Source organism: Diceros bicornis, chromosome 34 (assembly GCF_020826845.1).
Source record: "Diceros bicornis minor isolate mBicDic1 chromosome 34, mDicBic1.mat.cur, whole genome shotgun sequence".
Classification (NCBI taxonomy): Eukaryota; Metazoa; Chordata; class Mammalia; order Perissodactyla; family Rhinocerotidae; genus Diceros; species Diceros bicornis.
Window position 1 is genome coordinate 29576173 of NC_080773.1, and position 24541 is coordinate 29600713.

At 36.8% G+C, this 24541-nt stretch overlaps 1 protein-coding gene across 6 annotated transcripts in view; it reads right to left on the minus strand.

Annotated features, from left to right (window-relative positions):
* Window positions 1–1849: 1849 nt before the first annotated feature.
* The window catches only part of LOC131397343 (zinc finger protein 677-like), a 47204-nt gene continuing 24512 nt past the window's right edge, over window positions 1850–24541 (minus strand). For 2 of the 6 annotated variants that reach the window (XM_058530140.1, XM_058530142.1), the window contains exons 4-5: window positions 23164–23293; window positions 1850–1934 (exon numbers count right to left, since the gene is read on the minus strand). In XM_058530140.1, coding sequence (XP_058386123.1) covers window positions 1853–1934; window positions 23164–23293 — 212 coding nt within the window. In that variant the 3' untranslated portion in view covers window positions 1850–1852. Of the gene's footprint in view, window positions 1935–4778; window positions 5252–12802; window positions 12832–23163; window positions 23294–24541 lie in introns of those variants that run through there. The other 4 variants (XM_058530141.1, XM_058530139.1, XM_058530144.1 and 1 more) reach the window with 3 other exon arrangements.

Genomic DNA, 24541 nt, shown 5'->3' on the forward strand with positions numbered 1-24541 from the left:
CACCACAGCCAGCAGGCCTGCACCCGTGCTGGGACCTGCTTTCTCAAAGTGGTCCTCCTCAATCTTGGGCTCCACGAGGGTTTTACAGCCCCCAACCTGGATCCCACAGCTCCCACAAAAGCACTTTTGTCCATGAATGTCAGCCAAATTGTGAATGGGGGGATGTGCTGATATCACTCCAGAATATAAATTCTAACTGCTCTTTTTTTGTTATTGCCATTGTTTTACTTTACCTTTATTACATACCATCCCAAATGTTAACGTGGTATTGTATTTCTAGGTATATTAACCATTTTTAAAAAGTTTTTTTTAATCTAAAAAATTCACTTATTGACAGATCTGGAACTATGGTGTAATTTAAATAATTGTGCTAAGTTACATAACAAAAGCGACTGTGCTGATGTGGTTAAGGTTACACCTCTCCTTAATAAGGTATCCTTAAAAAAGGAATTTATACTAAATTATCTGGGAGGGCCCAATGTAAGCACATGGGCTCTTTTTTTTTTTTTAATTTTTTGTTTATTGCAGTAACATTGGTTTATGACATTGTAAAAATTTCAGGTGTACATCATTGTACTTCTATTTCTGCATAGATTACATCATGTTCACCACCAAAATACTAATTACAACCCATCACCACACACATGTACCGAATTATCCCTTTCACCCTCCTCCCTCCCCCCTTCCCCTCTGGTAACCACCAATCCAATCTCTGTCCCTATGTGTTTGTTTATTGTTGTTATTATCTACTACTTAATGAAGGAAATCATACGGTATTTGACCTTCTCCCTCTGACTTATTTCACTTTGCATTATACCCTCAATGTCCATCCATGTTGTCACAAATGGCTGGATTTCATCGTTTCTTATGGCTGAGTAGTATTCCATTGTATATATATACCACAGCTTCTTTATCCATTCGTCCCTTGATGGGCACTTAGGTTGCTTCCAAGTCTTGGCTATTGTGAATAATGCTGCAATGAACACAGGGGTGCATGTACCTTTACAAATTGGTGTTTTCAAGTTCTTTGGATAAATACCCAACAGTGGAATAGCCGGATCATATGGTAGTTCTATCCTTGATTTTTTGAGGAATCTCCATACTGTTTTCCATAGTGGCTGCACCAGTTTGCACTCCCACCAGCAGTGTATGAGAGTTCCCTTCTCTCCATATCCTCTCCAACACATGTTGTTTCCTGTCTTGTTAATTATAGCCATTCTGACGGGCGTGAGGTGATATCTCATCGTAGTTTTGATTTGCATTTCCCTGATAGTTAGTGATTTTGAACATTTTTTCATGTGTCTGTTGGCCATCTGTATATCTTCTTTGGAGAAATGTCTGTTCAGGTCTTTTGCCCATTTTTTAATTGGGTTGGTAGTTTTTTTGTTGTTGAGATGCATGAGTTCTTTATATATTTTGGAGATTAACCCCTTATCAGAAGTATGGTTTGCAAATATCTTCTCCCAATTGTTAGGTTGTCTTTTCGTTTTGTTGATGGTTTCCTTTGCTGTGCAGAAGCTTTTTAGTTTGATGTAGTCCCGTTTGTTTATTTTTTCTATTGTTTCTCTTGCCCGGTCAGACGTGGTGTTTGAAAAGATGTTGCTAAGACCGATGTCGAAGAGCATACTGCCTATGTTTTCTTCTAGAAGTTTCACAGTTTCAGGTCTTACATTCAAGTCTTTAATCCATTTGGAGTTAATTTTTGTGTATGGTGTAAGGTAAGGGTCTACTTTCATATTTTTGCATATGGCTATCCAGTTTTCCCAACACCATTTGTTGAAGAGACTTTCTTTTCCCCATTGTATGTTTTTGGCTCCTTTGTCAAAGATTAGCTGTCCATAGATGTGTGGGTTTATTTCTGGGCTTTCGATTCTATTCCATTGATCTTTGTGTCTGTTTTTAGCACATGGGCTCTTAAACCAGAGAAGAAAGAGCTATGGGGCCAAATAAGAAGTTAGAGGTTAGAAGTATGAAGGGATTTCATATGCTGTTCCTGTGTTTGAATATGGGGGCTGGAAGTGCATGGAAATCACCAAAAAAAAAAAATTCGGCCAACAACTGTACAATCCCAGAAGCTGATTCTCTTCTTGAGATTGAAGAGAAGAGCACAGGCCAGCTTCCTCTTCATTTGGGCCGGTATGATGGTAACCAGAGTAATAAGCCAAAATAATATCCAAAATATTGACTTTTGTACTGTGAGAAAATACATGGGTGTTGTACTAAGCTGCTAATTTTGTGGTAATTTGTTATGTCAGAAATGAAGATGTAATACATGTAGGAATAAGTTGAATAAGGAATAAGTTGACAAAATATTTAAACTGTAAAATATAGTAAAACAAGTCATTAATTGCTCCAAGATCAGTTTTTAACAGTTTCAGGTGAATCTTATTTTTTATGCAATTTCAGAGTTTGTCACACTATTTCAGAATATGTCACACAAACACTATTAACATATTTGGATTCTTTCAATATTTATGTAAATATTTTTATATTGGAGTTATCCAATCAAATTACTTTCCTCAATCAGTTATTTACAAAGAAGATATTTTAAGTACATAGAAATACTACGTCATATTCATGTTGCTTACCAGTGAACCATCTTTATGGAAACACTTCCTGTTTACATATTTACAGGGTTAAATCTGTTTCCTCCTATCACACACATCCTCTCATGTGCCTCATTGATCTTGATTATCTGTGCACATTTGCATTATCCAGATGCTTTCTAAGACATGAGATTCCGTGACCTTTATGATTAGACATTTTCTCTCTGATTGGGGAATTGCCAAAGGGCCCTTGCACATGGCTATAAAGCAGAATATTGTGTTGTGTAGACACACACAGCATCTTTCAGATTTTGGCTCCTTTTCTTTTTCAGTGCCTCCATCATGTCTCCCTCACTGTGGGGGAGCCTGAGGAATAGCAGAGGCTTCCAGAGAGAACAAGTCATTAGAGAGGCTTTCTGCCTCCAAACCCATGGAGCCCCTCCATCTCCTCCCTGCAGAGAGCCCGGCATGTTTCCAGGACAGGGTCTTGTGCTGAGTCACCACTTGCCCTAGAAAATCACTCCTCAGCGTGCCTATGATCCAAGGGGTTTCAGTCAAAATGCTGCAGGTATAGATTATGCTCCCAGAAGAATTATGACACATCCTCCTCATACCAGGGCTAAATTACAGCTCCACCTTAGTCCCTTGACCATCCTGAGTCTCCTAACCACCGCCTAGAATCCAGTTGGGCCCAAGAACACAGGTCTGAGCTCCGAGTTCAGACCCATCTAAGATCAGAATCTGCAGCACAAATCATTCCTCCCACCAAATCCATGCTGTCCCTTCTGTGGGGTTTTGATCACCTCTCCCTCCATTGCCTGTTTTCCATTCTGTCCAATCCATTGCACATGTACACGCAGCAGCATGGAAAGTTCTCAGGGACCTTGATCCAGCACCTCCTTCAATCCACCTGGCCCCAAGCTCCTGAGTACTAGATGCCCAGAACCATCCTCCCCAGTATAAACGCATAGGGCGCTCACCAGACCCTATTCTAAAGAGGAAATGAAAAATCATGTTATATGAAAATTAAGAGCTGATCTTCATCAAAAGATGAGACTGAGAGAGAGATTGGGAGAACCAAGGAAGGACTTGTACCCAACAAATATAAACAACTCCAAAAATAAACAGGAAAAAGATAGACAAAACATCAGGAAAAAATGAAAACTATAATCCAGAAAGTGCTTTTAAAAAAGATACCAAAAGGCTATTTAATATGTGAAAAGAGGTTCAAATTTCTTAGTCATCTAGAAAATGCAAATCAAACCATCCCCTCATACCACCACACACCAACAAGAAAATTAAAATGAAAAAGAAAGAAATTAGCAATGTTGGCAGGATGTGGATAAACCAGGAATGTTTGTACACTGCTGGTGGGTATGAAAAACAGTATAAAAAATACATTTTGAAAAAACATTCCACTGTATCTAATAAATTTGAGCTGATGCAAACCTATGGCCCAGCAATTCCAGTAACATACATAATACACTCCACTTTTATTTGTATGTTAGTCACTAAAGACAATTTCTAGAATTTACATACCAGTACGGATCCTAATAGCCACAAACTGAAAACACTCAGATGAACATCAACAGTGGAATGATTAAATTAATGCTTTTATATCCAAATAGTGGAATAATATACAGTAATGTTAATGAATAAACCATAACAACATGCAACAATACAAATAAATTCATAAACACCATAAGGAAAGAAAAAGTAAAAAACAAATAAAGGAACATTTTCTTATTTAAGTAAAATTAAAAAAAAACAGGCTGAAACTTACATATTCTCTTAGATATAAGAAGACTGTTTAGACTTAGAGGTAGTGACTGTGAGAGCAAAATGTGGCTTTGGCGGCAAGGATGCTGATAATATTGTGTTTTATGGTACACATGATATATAGACACACATGTTCAGATTGTGAAATTTCATTAAGCTGTGGATTTATGACCATCATGTGACATTAATTTATTTTAGTATGGATCAACAGTTAAAAAAAGATCTGAGAAGTGGGTAATAGAGTATTGTTGGATTGCCATCATGTTGTCCAGGTGGAGGTTACAGGTCTTAAACAACAACACTCTGATTAGTTTTTAACAGTATATTATAATTTGTAGATTAAAACTAAAGTATAATGAATACACCACCTCCAAGTAAAAGTGGTAATATATAGAATTATTTTTAAAATAATATAGAAGAAGTTAAGATAAAAAACTAAGAACATAAAACAGGTCTAATGAAGAACACACGATGAATTGGCAAATTCAATCAAAATACATTTGTTATTATACTGGACATAAATAGACTAACTGCTCCTGATAATGTCAAACACATTTTAGTATATTCAGTTAGATACTTTTTCAAGCTATATAGCTGAAATATACAGATTAAATAGAAAAAAAGGAAAAATAATTTCCATGTAATTTTCACCAGTTAAACAAGTAGCATGGTGATATACATATCAGATAAATAGACTTGGTATTAGTCTTCTAGGGCTGCCATAACAAAATACCACAGGCTGGAATGCTTATATAAGAGAAATTTATTTTCTCGCAAATCTGGAGGTGAGAAGTCCAAGAACAGGGTGCTGACAGGACTGATAACCCCTGAGGCCTCTCTCCTTGGCTTGCAGACAGCTGTCTCCTCGCTGTGCTTTCCATGGCCATGTCTCTGTTCATGCGCACTCCTGGTGTCTCCTCTTCTTCCTATATAGACACCAGTCCTACTGGATTAGAACTCTACCCTTATGACCTCATTTAATCATAATTACCTCTTCCAAGGCCCTATCACCAAATACAGTTGTATTGGGGATTAAGGATTCAACACACTAATTTTGAGGAAATGCAATTCAGTGCATCATATACTTTAAGCTTAAGCAGTTTGTTATTATTCTAATTAGTATTTTTTATTTCATAATTTACTTTTCTCAAAATATTAATGGAAAACAGACATAATTTGACTGATTTTATACATATTTGCATATTCATACGTGTACATATACATACACACATATATAGAGAGACAAACGTATATACAAACATATGCAAGCATAAACACACACACATTACTTGCTTGCTTTGTGGCGTATATTTCTAACATTCTTATGTGAATTTAAAAAAGTATGTGTTTCCCTCTTTTGCAGCACATAAATCAGTATATATCCATTAGTTATAACTAATTATTTTGTTTTTTAATTTTGAATCCTTAATACATTTCATAGGCATTATAGTGTAATACTATAAAAATTAAAATATTTATTAAAATTGAGAGAGCTATATTAAAATATTTATAAAATTTAAGAAATTTTCATTTCATTCATTTGAAAATACACACATCCAAAATGCCACATAAACAAAATGATTTAATTACTTATTCCTCCAAATGCCTATTCTGTCACTGCTTCAAGATTAATGGAAGGCTCCCCATAAACCTATTGCCTCACCCAGAAACATGGGAGTGAACCACGGAGCCTGTTTCTTGCTAACTTTCCCAATTGGCCTCGTCATGTCATAGAAAAAACAACCTTTCACACTTTCCCAAATCCATATCATTTTGTGCCAGACAGCATGCATTTTTAATAGACAGAACTCACTTGAGGTCTTTTAACTATCAGCAAAAGCATACTTTCGTGCTCTCCTTTGTCCACTGATGGTAAATCTGGTCCTTTCTACATTTTTAAGGCAATTGCCTGAGTGAAAGTCAATTCAGACAGAGGACTACTAGGATGAGGACTCAAATACAGGAGGATAGAGGGGAGCTGTAGTAGTTACTTCAGTATTATCGTCTTTTGTCTTAGGTCATATTAGAATTTTTGTTCTAAGTCTAATTTCTATTCAGTTATCTCATTAAGGCAGTCTCTAAGGCTAACTGTTATACGTCATTGTAGTCATGGTTTAATTTTGTCTTTCTGTAGGTTCCAATAAGACAATTGTTTAGGATGAGAGCTCTCTAAAAATTTTTTTCAAAGACAGAAGTTTCTCCAATGCGAAGGATCCAACATCTGGCCATTGATGGGTAGGATCTTATACTAATCTTATACTAATAGAAACTCAATCCAATATGCCTTTTTAGGATTTAACCATGGAGTCAAGAGGTATCCTAAAGGAGAGATCAAGTGATGAGCTTTCACAGGATCCTGAAAGTTCACTCCCAAAGTTAGCCTAAGAACGTAAAGCTTTCATTGTTATAGGTGGTAAGAATGGTGTACTGAAAACAGTGTGTCTGGTTTCTGGCAAGAACATAAAATGCCTCCAATCACAGACCTGCTAATCTGTGACACCAGGCAGGCACTACTGGAATAGGACTTTTACAGCACTAACAAAACAACAAAGGTTGAGATTTAAAAAGCCCTTTATGGACTGGGACCCTTTATGACAAATTCCTCTGAGAGCTGGCACAGTCAGGCAAAGAGAGTGCTGCTTGTGTCTTCATTCCCAGAATCCCATTATATTCAACTGGTCACCATGATGCACACTGACATGTTCACCTTCTGGCTGCTAGAGATCCAAGAGAATATTCTCATTGGTCACAATGCCAAGCTCTGAAGACAGAACAAGAAGAAAGAATACCTCATCCAATTTTTCTCATCTGCACGTTAACAGATTTAGCTACGTTTGGGTCTCGGAGCCAAACTAATACTTAAGAGGGATGCGCCACTGGGTTGGGAATTGTGTAGTGTTTCACAGAGTACCTCATTGCATGGAAATTTTCTTGAGGTTAGCAGGTGATCTAGTATCAATCTAACTTGTTTTGTGACCAACTTATCCTAACCCGGGAGTTTGAGTAAGGCGGCAAGCACTATAACAGCTTTTAAGCGCTCAACCTATGCCCATCAGTTTTGCAGCTTTGGCTTCCAAGATTGTCCCCTAGTAATAGCCTTTACCTTATGTTCACAGTAAACCACAGTAAAGTTTGTCTAAGCAGATGCCGTTCTGGTGAGATCTGTGAACTCACCAGTTGGTGAAGCCAGCTCAAACAGCAGGCTTATAGGATCTGTGCCTTCATTCTACCCTATAGTTTCCATCCTTATGACAATTGAAACAACAGAAAATTAAAAAAAAAAAAAAACCAAAAACAAAACATACAGGACATCTCAGGGAGGAAGATGATAAATAATAACCAAGAGTACTCAGAACAAATCCTTACCAGAGTTGCTATAACCAAGAAATGAGTTCCACAAATATTTTCTCCTGATAATCTAAATTTAGAAAAGGAAACAAAAAGGAATCTCACTACTCTTGCTTCCACTGGATGCTGCAGGTAGGATGCTGCAGTGGATCTAGGACACTGATGTAGTGAGAATTTTTACCTTCCGCTGGCTTTTTGCCAGAGGTCCCCGGATCTCTTACCTGCAGCAACCTCAGAGTGAGCAGTGTCCACTCAGTGAATTTTCTTCTGTCTGGCTTACCATGTGTGGGACATGAAAAGTTTTTTTCTGTACCCTTCTGGGTTCTTTTGGTTGGTCTATTAATTAAATTGACCTATGATGGATTTATGGGAGAAATACAAATTTAATTACATACTTATGGGAGACTCATATAGACGTGAGAGGGTCAAAGACAGACAATTGAGGATTACATGCCATCCTGAGCTAAGTAGAAAGGGGTTGGGGTCTGGGGCTTCAAAAGGAAGGAAGACAATTCATAGGAAGATGGGAAGAACAAATGTTTGGTGAACAAATGTTTGTCATGCCATGTAGAGACAATGGGACACAGAGAGGACTTTGAACAAACAGGCCCTGCCAAGCTCCTCTGCTCACCACACACAGTGCATGCTCTTGGTAGTTATCTCTGGTGACAGCTCTCTTCATAGACCAGGCTCTCTATCTAAATTCTTTTATGCAATTAAGGGGGAGGTAAAAAGCCACTCTTGAGTCTTTCAAGCCTTGATTGTCTTCAGTTCAAAATAATCCACAAGCCAAATGGGCACATTTTTGGGAGGCTCGTTCCGAACCCCTTCAGTGGTAAAAATGTATAGGGCTCACCACAGACACTATTCTAAACAGCCTCTCACACATGCCCCCAGATTTCCTGGTGCTTCCAGCATAATACAGTGGTCAGCCTGGGACTCACATTCCCTTGATTTTTCACCCAAGACATGGTCCCCCTCACTGTCCAAGGTCTGCAAAGCTTAATAAAAGGAAGAAGGGTCTTAAATTTTATACTATCTGATAGCAAAGTAATTAGGTTGTCAGTTTCATGGATGGTGGCAGAACACATGAGAATCCTGGGCCTGCAACAAAAGACTGAATTTTTCATGTCACAACTGGAAGGAAGACCTTCACATTTGTGTTTGTTTTCCTTGCCCTTCCCAAATACAGTGGAGGGATTACAAACAGGCCCAGGGGTGGTTATGTACACACTGCAGATCTGTATCACAGCTGAGAAACCACAAACTTAAGAAACCCCAATATTTCAAAATGGGTCATAAGACAACCTGCCGATCTTTTGCCTCACAGAAAGGCATTATCTTTATTATACTGGTCTAGTAATTAAACAGCCCTTTACCCCTGATAAAGATTAACCCTCTGCACTGAAGGCTATTTGTTACGCAAAATGTTATCTTATCCTTCATAAGATAGTTTGGAACAGAAGCTGAGAGAAACAAGAGAGATTTATGGGGAAAATATATCACAACAGACTTGACTTCCTTTAAATATGAGAAAAATTCATCTTCTGGAAAAAAAAAAAAGGCCTATTAAAGATTCTGGACTCCAGGACTTTGATTTTTTACGCCATGGCTCAAGTCTTTACGAGGCAGGCAGAAATGGGCAGAATAATCACAAGAATTTATTGAAAAGTCAGCTCCAAGATTCATGTGATGTTACCTGGTGAGACATTAATAGGAGAGAGAAGGAAGGAAACCAGAAGATAACATTTCTAAACCAACTGAGTTTCATTAGCTTTATGGAAAAACAATATCATTTGCTATTCACATCACAACAAAGTGTTTCTGAGTGGACTTCTGATCTAAATTTTAAAGATGAATAACATAATTTATAGAAGAAATCAAAAGGGATAATCTCCACCTTCTTACCATGGGAAATATTTCTGACCCTGAACAAAAAACATTAACTATAATAGAAGAAATGACAAGTTAGATTATGGTAATATTAAGTTCTAGATCTGAGAGCTCCAAACTATAAACCACTTAAGTGAACACAAGCAGAGGAATGATGAAAATAATTATTTGATATCCAATTATGATAAATGCATAAACAACATAAGCAATAAAGATACCAACAAATAAGTCAATGCTGTATTGCTTCATTTGCATACAATTAAAAGCAGGCTCAAAGATTACTATGTTCTTAGATGTTAGAATATTGGTTACTCGGTGGAAGTATTGACTAGTAGGTGGAAAAATGTGGTTTCTGGTGAATGCTGCCATATTTTATGTTTTTTTGTAATCTAGGTGTTGAGCACATAGGTATGCTCAGTTTGTGAAATTTCATTGAGCTATGCATTATGTCACGCATGTGACATTAAATTTTTCAATATAGATTACCAATAAAAGAATTGTAGATTATTGTTTGATTGCCATCACACTGTCTAGGATGAGGTTAAATATATTACATAACTACGTTTTGATTAGTTTCTCAAAATATGCTGTAGTATCCCACAAATTCCAAGGCAATGAGGTAAAATGTAGAAATAGTTAAAAAATTAATATGGAAAATTTAGATAGCAAAACCAGGAACATACAACAGGTGTAAAGAAGACCACACAGTAAGTTGGTAAATCTAACCCCCAATATAAATATTATTGTATTAAAAATAACTACACCAATCATACTTGTTAAACTTAAACATGTGTTACTATATTTAAGTGGTTATTTTTTCAAGAAACACAGCTAAAATATAAGGATTAAATTTATAAACAAGAAAAATAGATTCCATGTAATTTCAACCGATTATCCAACCTCTAAAGAAAAGAGGCAAAATATAGTTACTTTAATTTATTGATACAGAGGAAGTTAAATGGGAAAGAATGGGAAAATAGAGCAGGTGCAATAAAGACCACACAAAAAGTTGAAGGATCTATTCCCAAATATATCCATTTTTACATGCACCTTAAAGACTTCACTTAACAAAGTCAAATATTTTTTAATATATTCAGTTGGATAATTTTCTGAGAGATACACCTAAAATATAAAGATTTATACAGAAAAAATCAAAATATATTCCATGTAAATGTAACCAACTGAACAACTTGCAGTGGCAGGTGGATGTATATACTTATATAATTCAGATAAATGAGACTTAAAGTTCGAAACGGCTTGCAATTGTGGTAATTAGAATTATTTTTTAATTTCTTAATTTATAATTTTCCAAAGTTATTGATGAAATCTAAAAATAATTTGACTGATTCTATATTTATATACATGCATATATAAACACACAGACACACCCACATATATGTGTATATACACACACACACACACAAGTATATGTATATGTATATATCCACAGAGGTGTAGTGTTTGATGTCTAATACATACGTAAATATTTCTAAGTGAATCACGTGATCTTAAAATATGTTTATTTTTTCAGCAGAACATTCAATATATATCCATGAGGTGAAAATAATTCCTTATTTTTCAAACATTTGAAACCTTACTTCTTTGTATATGCTTTATAATGTAAATATGGAGAGAACATATAAAAATCATTTCTAAAATTAAAGAAATATCCATTTTATTCCTTTGAATATCCACAGGCCAAAAATCACACATGTATAGTATAGATTTTTGACTTACCCCTCCAAGTGGCTATTCCACCACTGCTTCATGATTAATGAACACTCCACCATGGCCTTACTTCCTCACGTTAAAGACATGGGAGTGCACCTTGGAACCTGTTTCTGCCAATGTGAACAATTGGCATCTTTACATAATAGAAAAATCTACCTTGTATAGACCTAAATATCCCTGTTTTTTTTTTCCCCAGACAGAATGTATTTTAATAGGTAACACTTATTTGACGTCTTTTAAAATTCAGCCAAAACATGTTTTTCTGCTCTCATTTTTTTGATTCAGTTCAATATGACCAATTCTACATGAAAATGCTCCAAATATACTATCCTTCTTTGTAATACCTCAAATGAGAAGGTCTCTCTAAGGATGGAATGTATAAAACTCATAGTAGGCCCTCAATGCATCTAAACTCTGAAATTGAATTTACACTCCACCTTAATTCCATGTACTTCATTGTGCTGTAGGAGAATTTTCCTTCCTCCAGTTTCTTGAATGACAATCTCATTGGTTTTTATGTTTTATGGGGCTTTTCCTATAATCCTATAAGTAGTAAATGTCTTGAAAATTTATTATCAAGATTATTATCAAATTTATTATCAGGTTGAAAGTTATATTCTTAATAGCTTCTCCATAATCTACAGATTGTTTCTGGAACCACCACTTTAACTAACACTGCATAGACTCTGAAACCCTACACTGGAAACATGAATAAAGTTTCAATTATATACATAGTAACATGATAAATATATCACATTTCATTTATAATTGCTATTGGTATTGTTATTTATTTAGGAACAGAAGCTCAGTCTAACTTGTTTACAACTCTCTTATAATGTGAATATTTCATAAGTGTTCTTATACATGGAAAGGGATGAATGAATAAACAAGTAACCATTGTGAATAGGCATATAATTTACATAATTATAATAAGCTTAGGGGATTTTGTATTTCATTTGAGGCAAAACAGAACCTAGATATTCGGGAGTCATAGCTCCTGAGAATGTAAGGGCTGACAGTTGGGAAACATGCAGTGAATAGTGTAGAAGTGTTCCTCAGCCACAAACTGGGATTGTTAAAAACAGCCAAACAAATGTGGAAGATAGAGGAGAGAGTCCACAAAGATACAAAGGTGCTCACCAGGACAAGGATGCTTTGGTGGCTCTTGTCTCAAGGAAGGATCTTGAGGAGAAATTGTTCCCATGAATGTATCGGACCCTCTGCTTGTGCCTGAGCAGGATGACAACCATGGAGCCACTGGCCCAGACCATCAGCATCAAACAGAAACAATCATAGAATACAAATGGAACATAAATTAACTTGGTGATTTTGCCATAAAATACTACATAACAATAGCCATACTCTATTTTCTTTGTGATACTTGTGTTGTTCCATTTGTCAGTCATATGAAAAGCAACCAGAGTATTTAGCATCATGTTCAGGATCCAGCAGAGGATGTTGGAGGTGCCTATGTACTTGGGAGATTTACTTTAAGCTCTGCCTACCTGGAGTTCCTGGGACTGATCATGATCACCTGGAAGACACACAAGAGACAGGTAGTTCCAATGGACACGTCCCTTCCCACTTTGTGAACATAGAAAACAAGTTTGCTTCCAAAATCATTGAAGAAAAGTTTCAACCCCAAAACTGCTCTACTTTCTGGGAGTCCTTTGGAAAGAATCACTAAGAGGTTGGCTACAGTCAGGTGCTTGAGAATCAAATCCGTGGACCTAAACCTGCATCGTGTGAAGTAAAGGAAGAGAAAACGGTAAACAAGAGAGAAATTCCCCAGAATTCCAACTATAGTCTGTAATAAAAACATCATTTATAGCACCAAATCCCTGGTCGCCATTCTGTCAAATCCCAGGGAGTGATATTCATCGTCAGGGGCAAATATTCCTGCACAGGAAAATGAGGCAAGAGCTCTATGTATCACGTCAGCTGAAATTTCAATATTCTTCACTTACATTACTTCCCACTGAAAAATAATTATTTATACTTTTTCCTTTTGAACAGGTGTCTGAGAGTTGAATGCCTAACACTGAAAGATCTTTCACAGACTATGGATCACTTGCTAAAAGCCATGTATGCAGTTACCCTGTATTCCTCATAAATTCTTGAGAGAGTCAGAACTAGTATCTTCATTGAAAAGATAAGGAGCAATGAGGCAGAAATAAGTTAATTATTTATCCAAATTTAAACCCTTATTATGGGACAGGTGAATGGTAGCACCTTTCTAGATGGGTAAAATGGCAGTGCATTTAAACACAGCTATTTTAACAAAGCTAAGTTAGTTAATTATATTCTCAGATAAAATACAGATGTATATTTGGATGTTTTCATACCTTGACATTTTATTTTAGATTTGGTTGTACTTTTTGTTATATTGTTGCAACAAGTTTCCATTTATTTTTAAATGTTATTGTGTAGGCCAACACCAATTATAAATCAAGGTTTGGATTTCTTTATTTTTCTTTTCTTTTTTTTTTTTGCACTCTTCTGTATTTTCCAGTGTTTTAATAATAAATGTATTACTTTTGTCTCGAGTAAGCAAATGTCTTAAACTGTATTTTTTAAAAATTATTAGCTCCCTTTATTTATTTTTTTGTGAGGAGATCAGCCCTGTGCTAACATCTGCCAATCCTCCTCTTTTTTTGCTGAGGAAGACTGGCTCTGGGCTAACATCCGTGCCCATCTTCCTCCACTTTATATGGGACGCCGCCACAGCATGGCTTGACAAGCATCGGTGCGCGCCCGCGATCCGAACCGGCGAACCCCGGGCCACCGCAGCGGAGCACGCGCACTTAACCGCTTGTGCCACCGGGCCAGCCCCGGTGTGTTTATTTTAATTGGGACCTTGAAGCTTCCAAATGTGCACAAAATTCTAAAACTGCCTCACTACAAGGTACCATATTTAAATTACCAAAAACAACTAATAAGCTGAGGGAAGACAAAATGGCTTCTCAGACTTCTCTTTCCCTTCTCCTGGTTTTTTTTTTTCCCATCTTATGCTCAGGACCCACCTCTGATGCCCTCTTCCTCCTTCCCTTCTGTACCACCTCTAGTGCTGAAACTTTGTCCATCTGAGCAAGTAACCTTAACTTAGCTCATCTTCCAAAAATGCAATTTAGATCCAACTATTCCTTTGAAGGTTGTATCTGAGACGTGGCTGAAATTTTTAAAACAAAAGCTATAAGGTCTCTGTGTCTATGTATATATTATATATGTCTATGTGTATATATGATATTTTTCTACCTCTGGATGGTAAGATTGATTTGTAGAAGAGCTATATTTAATTAGTTTGAAATTAAGTGCTTATAGATTAAGTATTCCAAAACCTCAGAAATGCAATGGAAATTAACTCAAAATTTTTTAAGTTTATGTTATGTAGGGTAAATTTTTAGTACATAAAAGCTAGCTTAAGGTTGTTGGATTAATTGAAACAGGCATGTCTTTAAAGTTATTAATGCTGAATATAGTGCAGACAATACAACTTTCATTCCATATGGGTTTATTAAGCTCATTTTATCTCTATCAGCAAAAAAGGAACTTAAGATGATGTTTGCCTATTTAGTGTCAAATCATAGCATGATTGTCAAAAGTAAGTAAGTTAAATAACTGCAAATAAGATCAAAATTTATACTAAGTTAAACTAAATATAGTCATTGAACATCTAAATCATTTCGAAATAAGATGGAGATTAATTATTGAACATAGGTGTATCTACTTTTGGCTTCCTATTGCAGAGAAGCTGAAGATATTTGAATCTATTAGTGAACATGTTTTATGCCATGCTGAGAAATTTACAATGAGAAAAGGCATACATTTCTAGAAATTTATAAAAGGGATTTATAGTTTGGCCAATCTGCAAAATGCTAATATAGTTCACAATTGCTTACTTCTTAGGTTTTCAGTAGGAATTAAGGATTCTGAGGGTTAAGAATTCTAATCAATATATGTAATAATCAGAGAAACATCTCTCTACCCAAGGAAAGTAGGATATTTTGATAAAAGAAGGTATAAGGATTGGAAATGCATTTTGGTGAGGGAAAAGAAAGTAATTTTGTCTTAAAGAGATGGTAGGTATTTCTGAATGGGAAAGAGGAAAACATAGGAGAAAATATACATGAAAAACAGTGTAGGAGGTTTGTTGGAAGGAATCTTGGGAAAGGATTTTTTTTTTTTTATGAGGAAGATTGGCCCTGAACTAACATCTGTTGCCAATATTCCTCTTTTTGCTCGAGGAAGATTTTCCCTGAGCTTATATCTGTGCCAATCTTGCTCTATTTTGTATGTGGTTCACTGCCACAACATGGCCGATGAGTGGTGTAGGTCCACGCCTGGGATCTGAACCCACGAACCCAGACCACCAAAGTGGAGCTCACCAAACCTAACAGCTAGGCCATGGGGCCAGTCCTGGGAAAAGAATTTTAATATGTGTTAAAGCTGCCTAAGATTAAAATAAATTTTTATAATGAGTTTTGATACCTAAATAAGCTGATGCAAAATTAAAAATTTTCTTTCTTTTCTGTTGAAAGAACAAAGTTTTCTTAGGCTATTGGTCTGCTTTTAATAACAGATTGTGAAACCTTCTTTACCTTTAAGTAATATATGTAGAAAGCAGAGATTGTGTTTTATCAAAATAATTTCTTGTATTGTTTCTGTCGTTCTTTACTTAAGAGAACTGAGTCTTCTTACTATTAAAGGATTTAAGTTTTCCTTAAAACCACGTAATTTTCTGTATTTGCCTTTGAAACCTTTTATTTGTACTTTGATCAAAGAGATACTTGAGTATAATATCGTAATGATCTGTGATCCTATTTGGTCAAGTGTCCAACCTTTTGATATTTTGATAAGGTTCCCAAAATATTTGCATTCTAAGTGAAGTCTTTTCAACCTGGATGTAACTTTGGGATTTTCCAAAGGGCATCTGACACAGCTCGAAAGATTTCTTCCTTTTCCTTGCAAAAACAGAGATATTACACTAATTAGGCTTATTTGGTATGTTAAATTACATGAGAAGCATGGCTGAATAAGCAAAATAAACTTTTTAGGTTAGATTGTATGGGAGATTCTAACTCAAAAGTATTCAAGATATTGTATAAAATTCCTAAACATGTAATATGTCCTAATATGATGTTGTTATATGTAATTCTAGTTACTATCTAAAATGTGTGTCTGAACAAATACCCAAATTTCCTCATCAATTGCATTTACTCATTGCTTTTTTTAAAAGTCTTTTGTCAGTTACAGTTATTTTTCTACTCTGATGCTTGTACAAATATATTTCATTTTCAAAAAGATTTATTTAAAAGACTTTGACAACTACACTGGAATATAGGTTTTGATAATTTTAAGATTATAAGATTAAACTGGGTGGAAATTTCTGGGACTCGAGTGGAGGACTGACTGCCTTGATGTTTTGTTTTCCAGATGTAAAGGGCCACTTTTTGTCCTCTCCTTAAAGCTGGCGATAATTTATGGCACTTTGGTAAAGAGTATCTTTGCAACAAGGGTTGAAACGTTTGTCTTTTTCTCTTTACCCAGTACTTCCAGATTTCAAAAACTCTTACATATTCTTTTCAAGACGACATATGTTTTTGCATCAGTCAAGGTCTTTTCTCCTTGTAGGAAGACACAGTTGGAAATATTGGCTACAGTACCGAGGCTTTGACTGGAATATTCAAGAAAGATGTACAGAGACTCAGAAATGACCAGACAGTTTTAAGGAGCTGCTTGGGAAAATCAGCCTAGTACCTTGCTTACGAGATTTCAGCAAAACAATCTTAAGAAAGAGCTTCTGTGATCAATCACTGTTTTCACTGCATTTATATCAATAATCTGGTCAAGTTTAATAGGCACAAATTAGTTTTACTATGATTATCTTTAATAAAAATTGGGAAAATTGTGGAGAGAGAAATGATCTTTTCACCTTTGTAGATATTAAATTCTTGTCCTATTTATCGTCTTTAAGGCTTTCTTATATACCTGTAAGCTAGACTGTTTCCTAAGTTCCAGTTGCCTTAAATGTCTAGCTATGATACTCCAAACTAACATTTCCCATTTATACTGCTCTGAAATGTCCTTGGAAGGGACTATACTAGGCCCTCTCAGTACCCAGATAGCAGTCAAACTTCAGGGATTCATGCCTGGGATACACAGCTCACAGCTAAACAAGGCTCCACCTGGCATCTGTCCTATACAAACGCTGGGGACCTCCAAGTCAAATTGACTAGGAAGAGAAGCAGCCAACATCTGAGGCAGACAGCTTTCCCAAGAGGTCTGGACCAGGCCTGTGTGCTTTTCTTTCACTGCTCTCTCACACTTTGTTTCCTCCCACCCTTCTATGAAAGGATAATACTCTTATCAATATTCCCAAACCCTCACAAAAGGGAGAAATCTCTCTGATTACTGGATTTGCCATCATAAATGTTGGTCCTTTGAGGACAATAGTGAGACTTTAGTTCACCCTATAAGAAATTCACTGGGATTCCAGATGCCATTATATGTTTAAATTGTTCTACAGGCCTGTTTTTTAAACTCAGGGTACCAATCTCACCTAATTTCATTTCTTGATTTAATCCAAACTTGGGAGGGAAAGACAAGATCTTATGAATATTTATGATGAGTTCTGTAGAATGACCAATGTAAGTGAGGTCATTTATACACTTGTTGGTATACTCATACAGTTTGGGAACCTCTGGATATGTAACAACACAATGTCTGAGCCTTGGTTAAATGGTGGTAATGCCTTTCTGCCAGTGAATGATTCCATAGATATTATTACTTATGCAGAAGCCTTATGTATACCTCATGGTTACATTTTCATATGTGGAGGCTCCCACAATAGCCTTTATGCTTGGGCATCTCATTGCTTTGACAGCTGGAAAGTAGGAGGACAGTGTACCCTTGCCATATTCACCACCCTGTTCTCCCTGCATAACCAATCAGAAGCTATTCATTGACTTGTTGCACTAAATTCTTATAATTGCCTCAAATGAGAACTTCCAGGAAGTGTGCATGATTCTGGGTTTGTCTTTGTGTGAAAAGCTTTCTTCCTATGGATTGGAGTGAGTGCCAAATGAACAAATGATCAGAAATCTCTCTCTAACACTAGAAGAGTTGGCTGATTCCACAGCCAAAGAAAGTAGTGACTCAGCAATAGTAGCTTAACTCATTGGCCAGGGTAATTTTAGACAACCATGTAGCTCTCAATTACCTTCTGGCTGAGCAGGGAGATGTCTGTGCAGTTACAAGCCCCTCCTGTTGCACATGGATAGACACCTCTTGAGAAGTAGAGAGCAAGCACATTAGCAGTAACAAATTTCACCCAATAACCAACTGTCTTTTGATTTATACAGCTGGTTACCCTCGAGTCTGGGCTCCTGCTTTAAAACTTTCATACAAACTGAGCTTGTTGTATTCTTAATCCTGCTTTGCATACTTGTTGTGAAACTCTGAACCTACTGCCTGTCAAACCTTTGTAAACATCATGTACCTAGTAAGGTGATGTTAGGTCAACAATTTGATTTCTGATGCTTACAACCTCAGACAACTAGAGACTTTGAATAAGAGGTGCCTGAGAGTTCTCTCTCCTGACCTTTCTTGTTACTCAAGTGTGGCCTAAATGGTTTCCAACCCCTCTGCACTTTCCCTCCAGCATGGTACATGACTACCAGGAAAGGTCCTTCCTGGCACCAATGGACAAAACCACTATGATCAGACGTGATTCTTGATCATCAATGCTGTATGAAAATTCATAATTTACATTGGTTTCTCTCAATTTTTAACAAATTATACTAGCCGCATAAAATATTTTCTTAGCTTTTTTTTTTTTTTTTTTCTGGTTTGTAAAATAGATTTAGAAGAAGGAAGATGCCCTGAACCTTGAAAATATGGGAAAATGTTTCTGTAAAATCATCATAAAATTTCATTAATGTTTCAAAGTATTTAAATGTTACTTATGGTTGTCTGCTTTATCATTCTTTTTTAATTCACTTTTGCTATTCTATATTTTAGAGAATTCAAGTTTATTGGTCCTTGGAGGCTTTAGAAATCTCTATTCTATGAAATAAGTTCATCTGCTGTTTATTGTTCATTTTATGTCCTTTCTCCTTTTATATCAACATTAGAGTAGCTCTATTTTATTAATAGTTTTATTTTATTGAATTTTAGTTATACTTTACATAATTTAGTTAAAAATTTTCAAATTTACATTTTGCTGCTTTAGTTTCATTTAGCTTCTGTTTCTTTTTTTAAAAAATTCTTGGGTTGCCCCTCTTGTTCATAGCTTGTCTGGACATCTCCTTCTGGTATGGGAATCTATAGCTATATCATTTTCCTCAACTACTCTTGAATTAAATGCATTGCACAAGGTTGAAATAGAACATTTCACTGTTTTTTATTCTAATACATTCTAAGTTTTCATTAGAAATACTGACTAAATTTTAAAAAGTATTTTAATACTCACGAATGTATAGGTTTATACACATTATTATTTGATGGGAACAAATATTAATGTTTCTCATTCTAAAATGTTTACGTGTTAAAAACCTACTTTGTGCTTTGATTCTTTTATTGCTCTGTATGTGCTAAAAATTGTGGCATATAGCACAAGTTCAACATATGTTCATTATATCAAATTCATTCATTATATTTTCCAAATTGTTGAATCCTTAATAAATTTGATGTGTTTATCTGATAATAATGGAAAGAAGATTCTTTTTTTTTTTTTACTGTGAATGAGGGATTGGCTATTGTATCTCTATGGGTTCTGTAAATTTTATACTATTGGATATGTCAAAGGAACAACACTACTCCATAAGGAAAACCATTCAATGGCCTTCCCTGCAGATGGCTCCTCCTCAGCTCCTCTATGAATCATGAACATCTCTACAGTAGACTCGTTGCCCCATGCTGGGGACACGGAGTCCATCTGGAAGACTCTGTCTTCACAAAAGGCTAGCTGAGATCACTGATTAATAGAGAATATTCTACCTTCTAGAAATCCCAAAATCCTGTGTTTTTTTTAAACTGGCTCTCGAATTTCTCAGCTCTGACTTGAATTTTTATTAAAATCTTCTGTCCTGCTTCCAGTGTATACTTTGCCTCACCCAGCTCATTCTGCCCAGTTTTACCTGGGAGTATTTTAAATATCCTCCCCTCCATCCCAAACAATCATATATTTCAGTTGACTACCGTTCCTCTCAGTATTTGAAGTAAAAATACAAAGCCTGGTCTCCAGTGTCCTTCGGTGTATAATATACTGTTTTATCTCCAGCTCCATCCAGGACCAGTGGCTACAGAGCTATTATTCTTCCTTCTCATGTTGTTCATTGATCAGCACACAGACGTTTTAATTTAGGAAATTATTCTCACTTCTCTGCACAGTTAATTCTAGAGAAATTTTAATTTATCTGGTTTGAAGTTACGTGATCATGTAATTTTCCACCATCTCCAATGTATTAGAAGCCCCAATTTGAAAAGAATTCTTAGACTCCAAAATTCACTGCTTCTTTTAATAAAATGGAAATTTTATTCCATTCCACATCACATTTAGTGGCAAACCCTGTTCCTCCCCCAGGTCTTTGTTCTGATTTGACCTTCTCAGTGGATCTTCCTCTGACCCCTCTCACATTTAATATGCCAACCACACCCTCACTCCCATCTCTGCTCCATATTTCCTGCTCTGCATGTTCCTTTCTGTTCCTTTCCACTGTCTGAATCCTATTGACAACAATGCCCCAGGGGAGAGCAGAGCCACAAGGAGGTATCACAACTTCTAGGATGTTACTGGCAGAAAGACAAGAGATAACAAGTGTTGGGGAAAGTGTGAAGAAAAGGGAATCCTTGTGCACTGTTGGTGGGAATGTAAATTGGTTACAGCTATTATGGGAAAGTGTATGGAGATTTCTCAAAAAATTAAAAATAGAACAGACATATGACCTAGCTGTCTTGACATGAGTACAGCCACGTTTGGCCACTCCATTGACCTATAGCCACCAGCACAAAAAGAAATATAAAAGCTGCTTTCTGTGTGGTGGGAACTGGCCCTTCTCCCATGGAGATAGTTGCAATGTGTAAAAATTTCAAGGCCCTTCGGGCGCCGCAGCCTGGGGCAGACTGGTCATCTGTGCCAGGCTGGGACGATAAGCAGGGTAAACAATGCACATACACAACTACTGGGCTGGGACGATAGTCAGGGGGCTCAGTGCAGGTATGCCACTGACAACCATTTGTGCATGGGAACACAAAATGCTTGCTCTGTAAACTCTGTAACTGCTGATATAAACTGCTGGAAACCAAGGCCTGGTGAGAGTTCCACCTGTGGAAGGGACACCTTGCCCAGGACGTGTGATCCTTGCCCAGCCGTGTCGATTGACAGGACTCTCCCAGCAGTGGGGCATGGATGTTGTGAGTAATTGATTTATTGTGAAGTAATTGATCTGATGTGTTCTCTTTTTGGTCAACCTGGTGTTTCCCTTTCCAGTTGATTTCTGTCATTTCCCTTCAGTCGATCTGGTGTTTCCCTTTCCGATGGATCTGATGTTTTTCCCTCTTATTATATGACCTATTCGAATCTGCTGCTATTTCAGCCGATGTGGATGTTTTTCCCCTTCCAGTCGAGCTGGTGTGTTTTCCCTCTTATTATTTGACCTATTCGGATCTGTTTGCGGACTATCACCTTTACTATCCTCTATATAATAAAATATACCTTCAGTCCATTTGTTTGGAGTGGAAAGTTTCTTTTACGTCTCCGATCGAATCCCTGAACCTCTCATAACACTAGCAATCACAGTTCTGGTTCCGTATCCAAAGGAAATGAAACCAGTATCCTGAAGAGGTATTTACACTCCTCTGAGGATTACTGCATTATTCACAACAGCCAAGATGTAGAAACAACCTACGTGTCTGTTGACAAATGAATGGATAAAGAAAAGGTGGTAGATATATGTCATAAAATATTATTCAGCCGTAAAAATGAATGAAATCCTGCCACTTATGACAATATGGATGAACCTGGAGAACATTATGCTAAGTAAAATAAGCCAGACAATTAGAAATATTACATGATCTAGCTTATATGTGGAATCTAAAAAAGTCAAACTGATATAACCAGAGTAAAATGGTGGTTACCAGGGGGTGAGATTTAGAGAAAATGGGGAGATGTTGGTCAAAATGCTCACTCTTTCACTTGTAAAATGAATGAGTTCTGGGGATCTAATGTACAACATGGTGACTGTAGTTCATAATACTGTATTATATACTCAAAATTTGTTGAGAGAGTAAATCCTAAGTTTTCTTACCACACGGACACAAAAAAATGGTAATTGTGAGGTGATGAATGTGTTAATTAACTTGATTATCATAATTATTCCATACTGTGCATGTATTTCAAGTGATCACGTTGTACACCTTAAATACACAACTTTCATTGATCAAGTCTACTTCAATAAAGCTGGAAAAGAAAGTGATAGGTGTCCTGGGCTTGCCTCATCTGAGTAGTGCTCAACCTCGGCTTCACGTTTGATTTCTGGGGCATTTTGCAAATACATCTCCTGTGTCTCCTGACCAGAGATTCTCCTGCCAACAGTTGTGGTGTGGACCAGCCTGACTAATATTTAAAGTGCCCCAGGTGATTCTAATCTTTATCCAACCTTGAGCACCAAGACTCTGAGTCCTCCCATTCTTGAGGGCTGAGATCTGGGCTGAGGGTGGGGGGCTCTGCTCTGCATGGGGTTTGATGAAGACCAGGTCTGTGACCTGAAGGGGAGGGTCAGTCCAGCCCAGATACCCACTTCTGCAGTGTATGTGAGGGCTTCATCAAGATGGGAGTGTGATCTGAAGAAAATGTGGATAAACTCACTTGTTGGTCTCCATGTAGGATGTGACTGTCCCTGATTTCCTCCTAAGGCAGTGGGCAGCGGAGACTTCTTTTCCACATGATGAGGTCTTTCTTGTGTATGATTTTGGCACAGGAAGGGCATATGTCGATTCTAGGAATTAAACAGAATATTTTCAACTTTCAAGACTTCTAAAGACTCATGTTGTCTGAGGAAGAAGTCCGGCAGAGGAGGAAGAGGAAAGAAAAGAAGTTAGGAATGGCTCTTTCTCAGGTCAAGTCATATTCTCAGTTGATTGTTCTGTCTCTCCTTCCTGAAATGCCCTTCTTTGGACTTGTTAATCTTCTCTGACTCTGAAGTATCCTTCCTGACACCTGTTTCCCCACATTCGCTCAGGACCTTCCCTCAGTCCTTCTCATCTCCACTTAGATTCCATCTCACCATGACCCAGTGACATGGAACTTGTGAGGAGGCTCCACTGGGCGTGGTCCTGGGCAGGGCTTCACACTCATGCAATAGAGACAGGGTGTCAGTGCAGTTGGGCAGCAAGGATTGTGTAAGGGCCCCATCTGGATGCACTGATGTCTCTTCGTAGACCAGGATTTAAGAAGGTGCACATGGAAGTCACGTATTAATATAGACAAATACCTGGTAAATTCTGGAAAAGCGATCCATAAGGGAAAACCATTCTAACATTTTTATAATATGTATGAAGCTAAATGAATGAGTTACTGACTTCAAAATCTTACTGATTGGGAATGAAATGGAAAGTTTAGAAAGAGACATAAGTGATAGAATGTGTTTTATTCCATCATCAACTTTAAGTTACAAAATCAACCTAAACATCTGACAGCTGGAGATTTTTAAAATCATATTCATCATATCCATTCCTCAGAGCTTGCTATCTCACTCTGTTGATTGTATCCTTGGACACAGAAACTTTTACATTTGATGCAATGTTCCAGGTTCATTGTTTTGCACGTAGATATCCAGTTTTCCCAGCCCTATTCGTTGAAGAGACTCTCCTTTCCCCATTGTGTAGTTTTCGCACCCTTGTTGAAAATCATTTGGCATATACGCAGGGGTTTATTTCTGAGAATTTTATTTTGTTCCATTGGTTTACATATCTGTGTTTATGTCAGTACCACACCATCTTGATCACTCTTATTTTGTAATATGTTTTGAAATTTAAAACTGTGAGGCCTCTAACTTCCTTCTTTTTCCAGAGTGTTTTGGCTATTTGGGGTCCCTTGAGAATTCATATGAATTCTAGCATTTTTTTTCTCTTTCTGCAAAAATTCCCATTGGGTTTTTGATAGAGATTCCATTGAATCTGCAGAAAACTCTGGATAGTACGGACAGCTTAACAGTATTAAACCTTCCAATCCATGAGTATAAGTC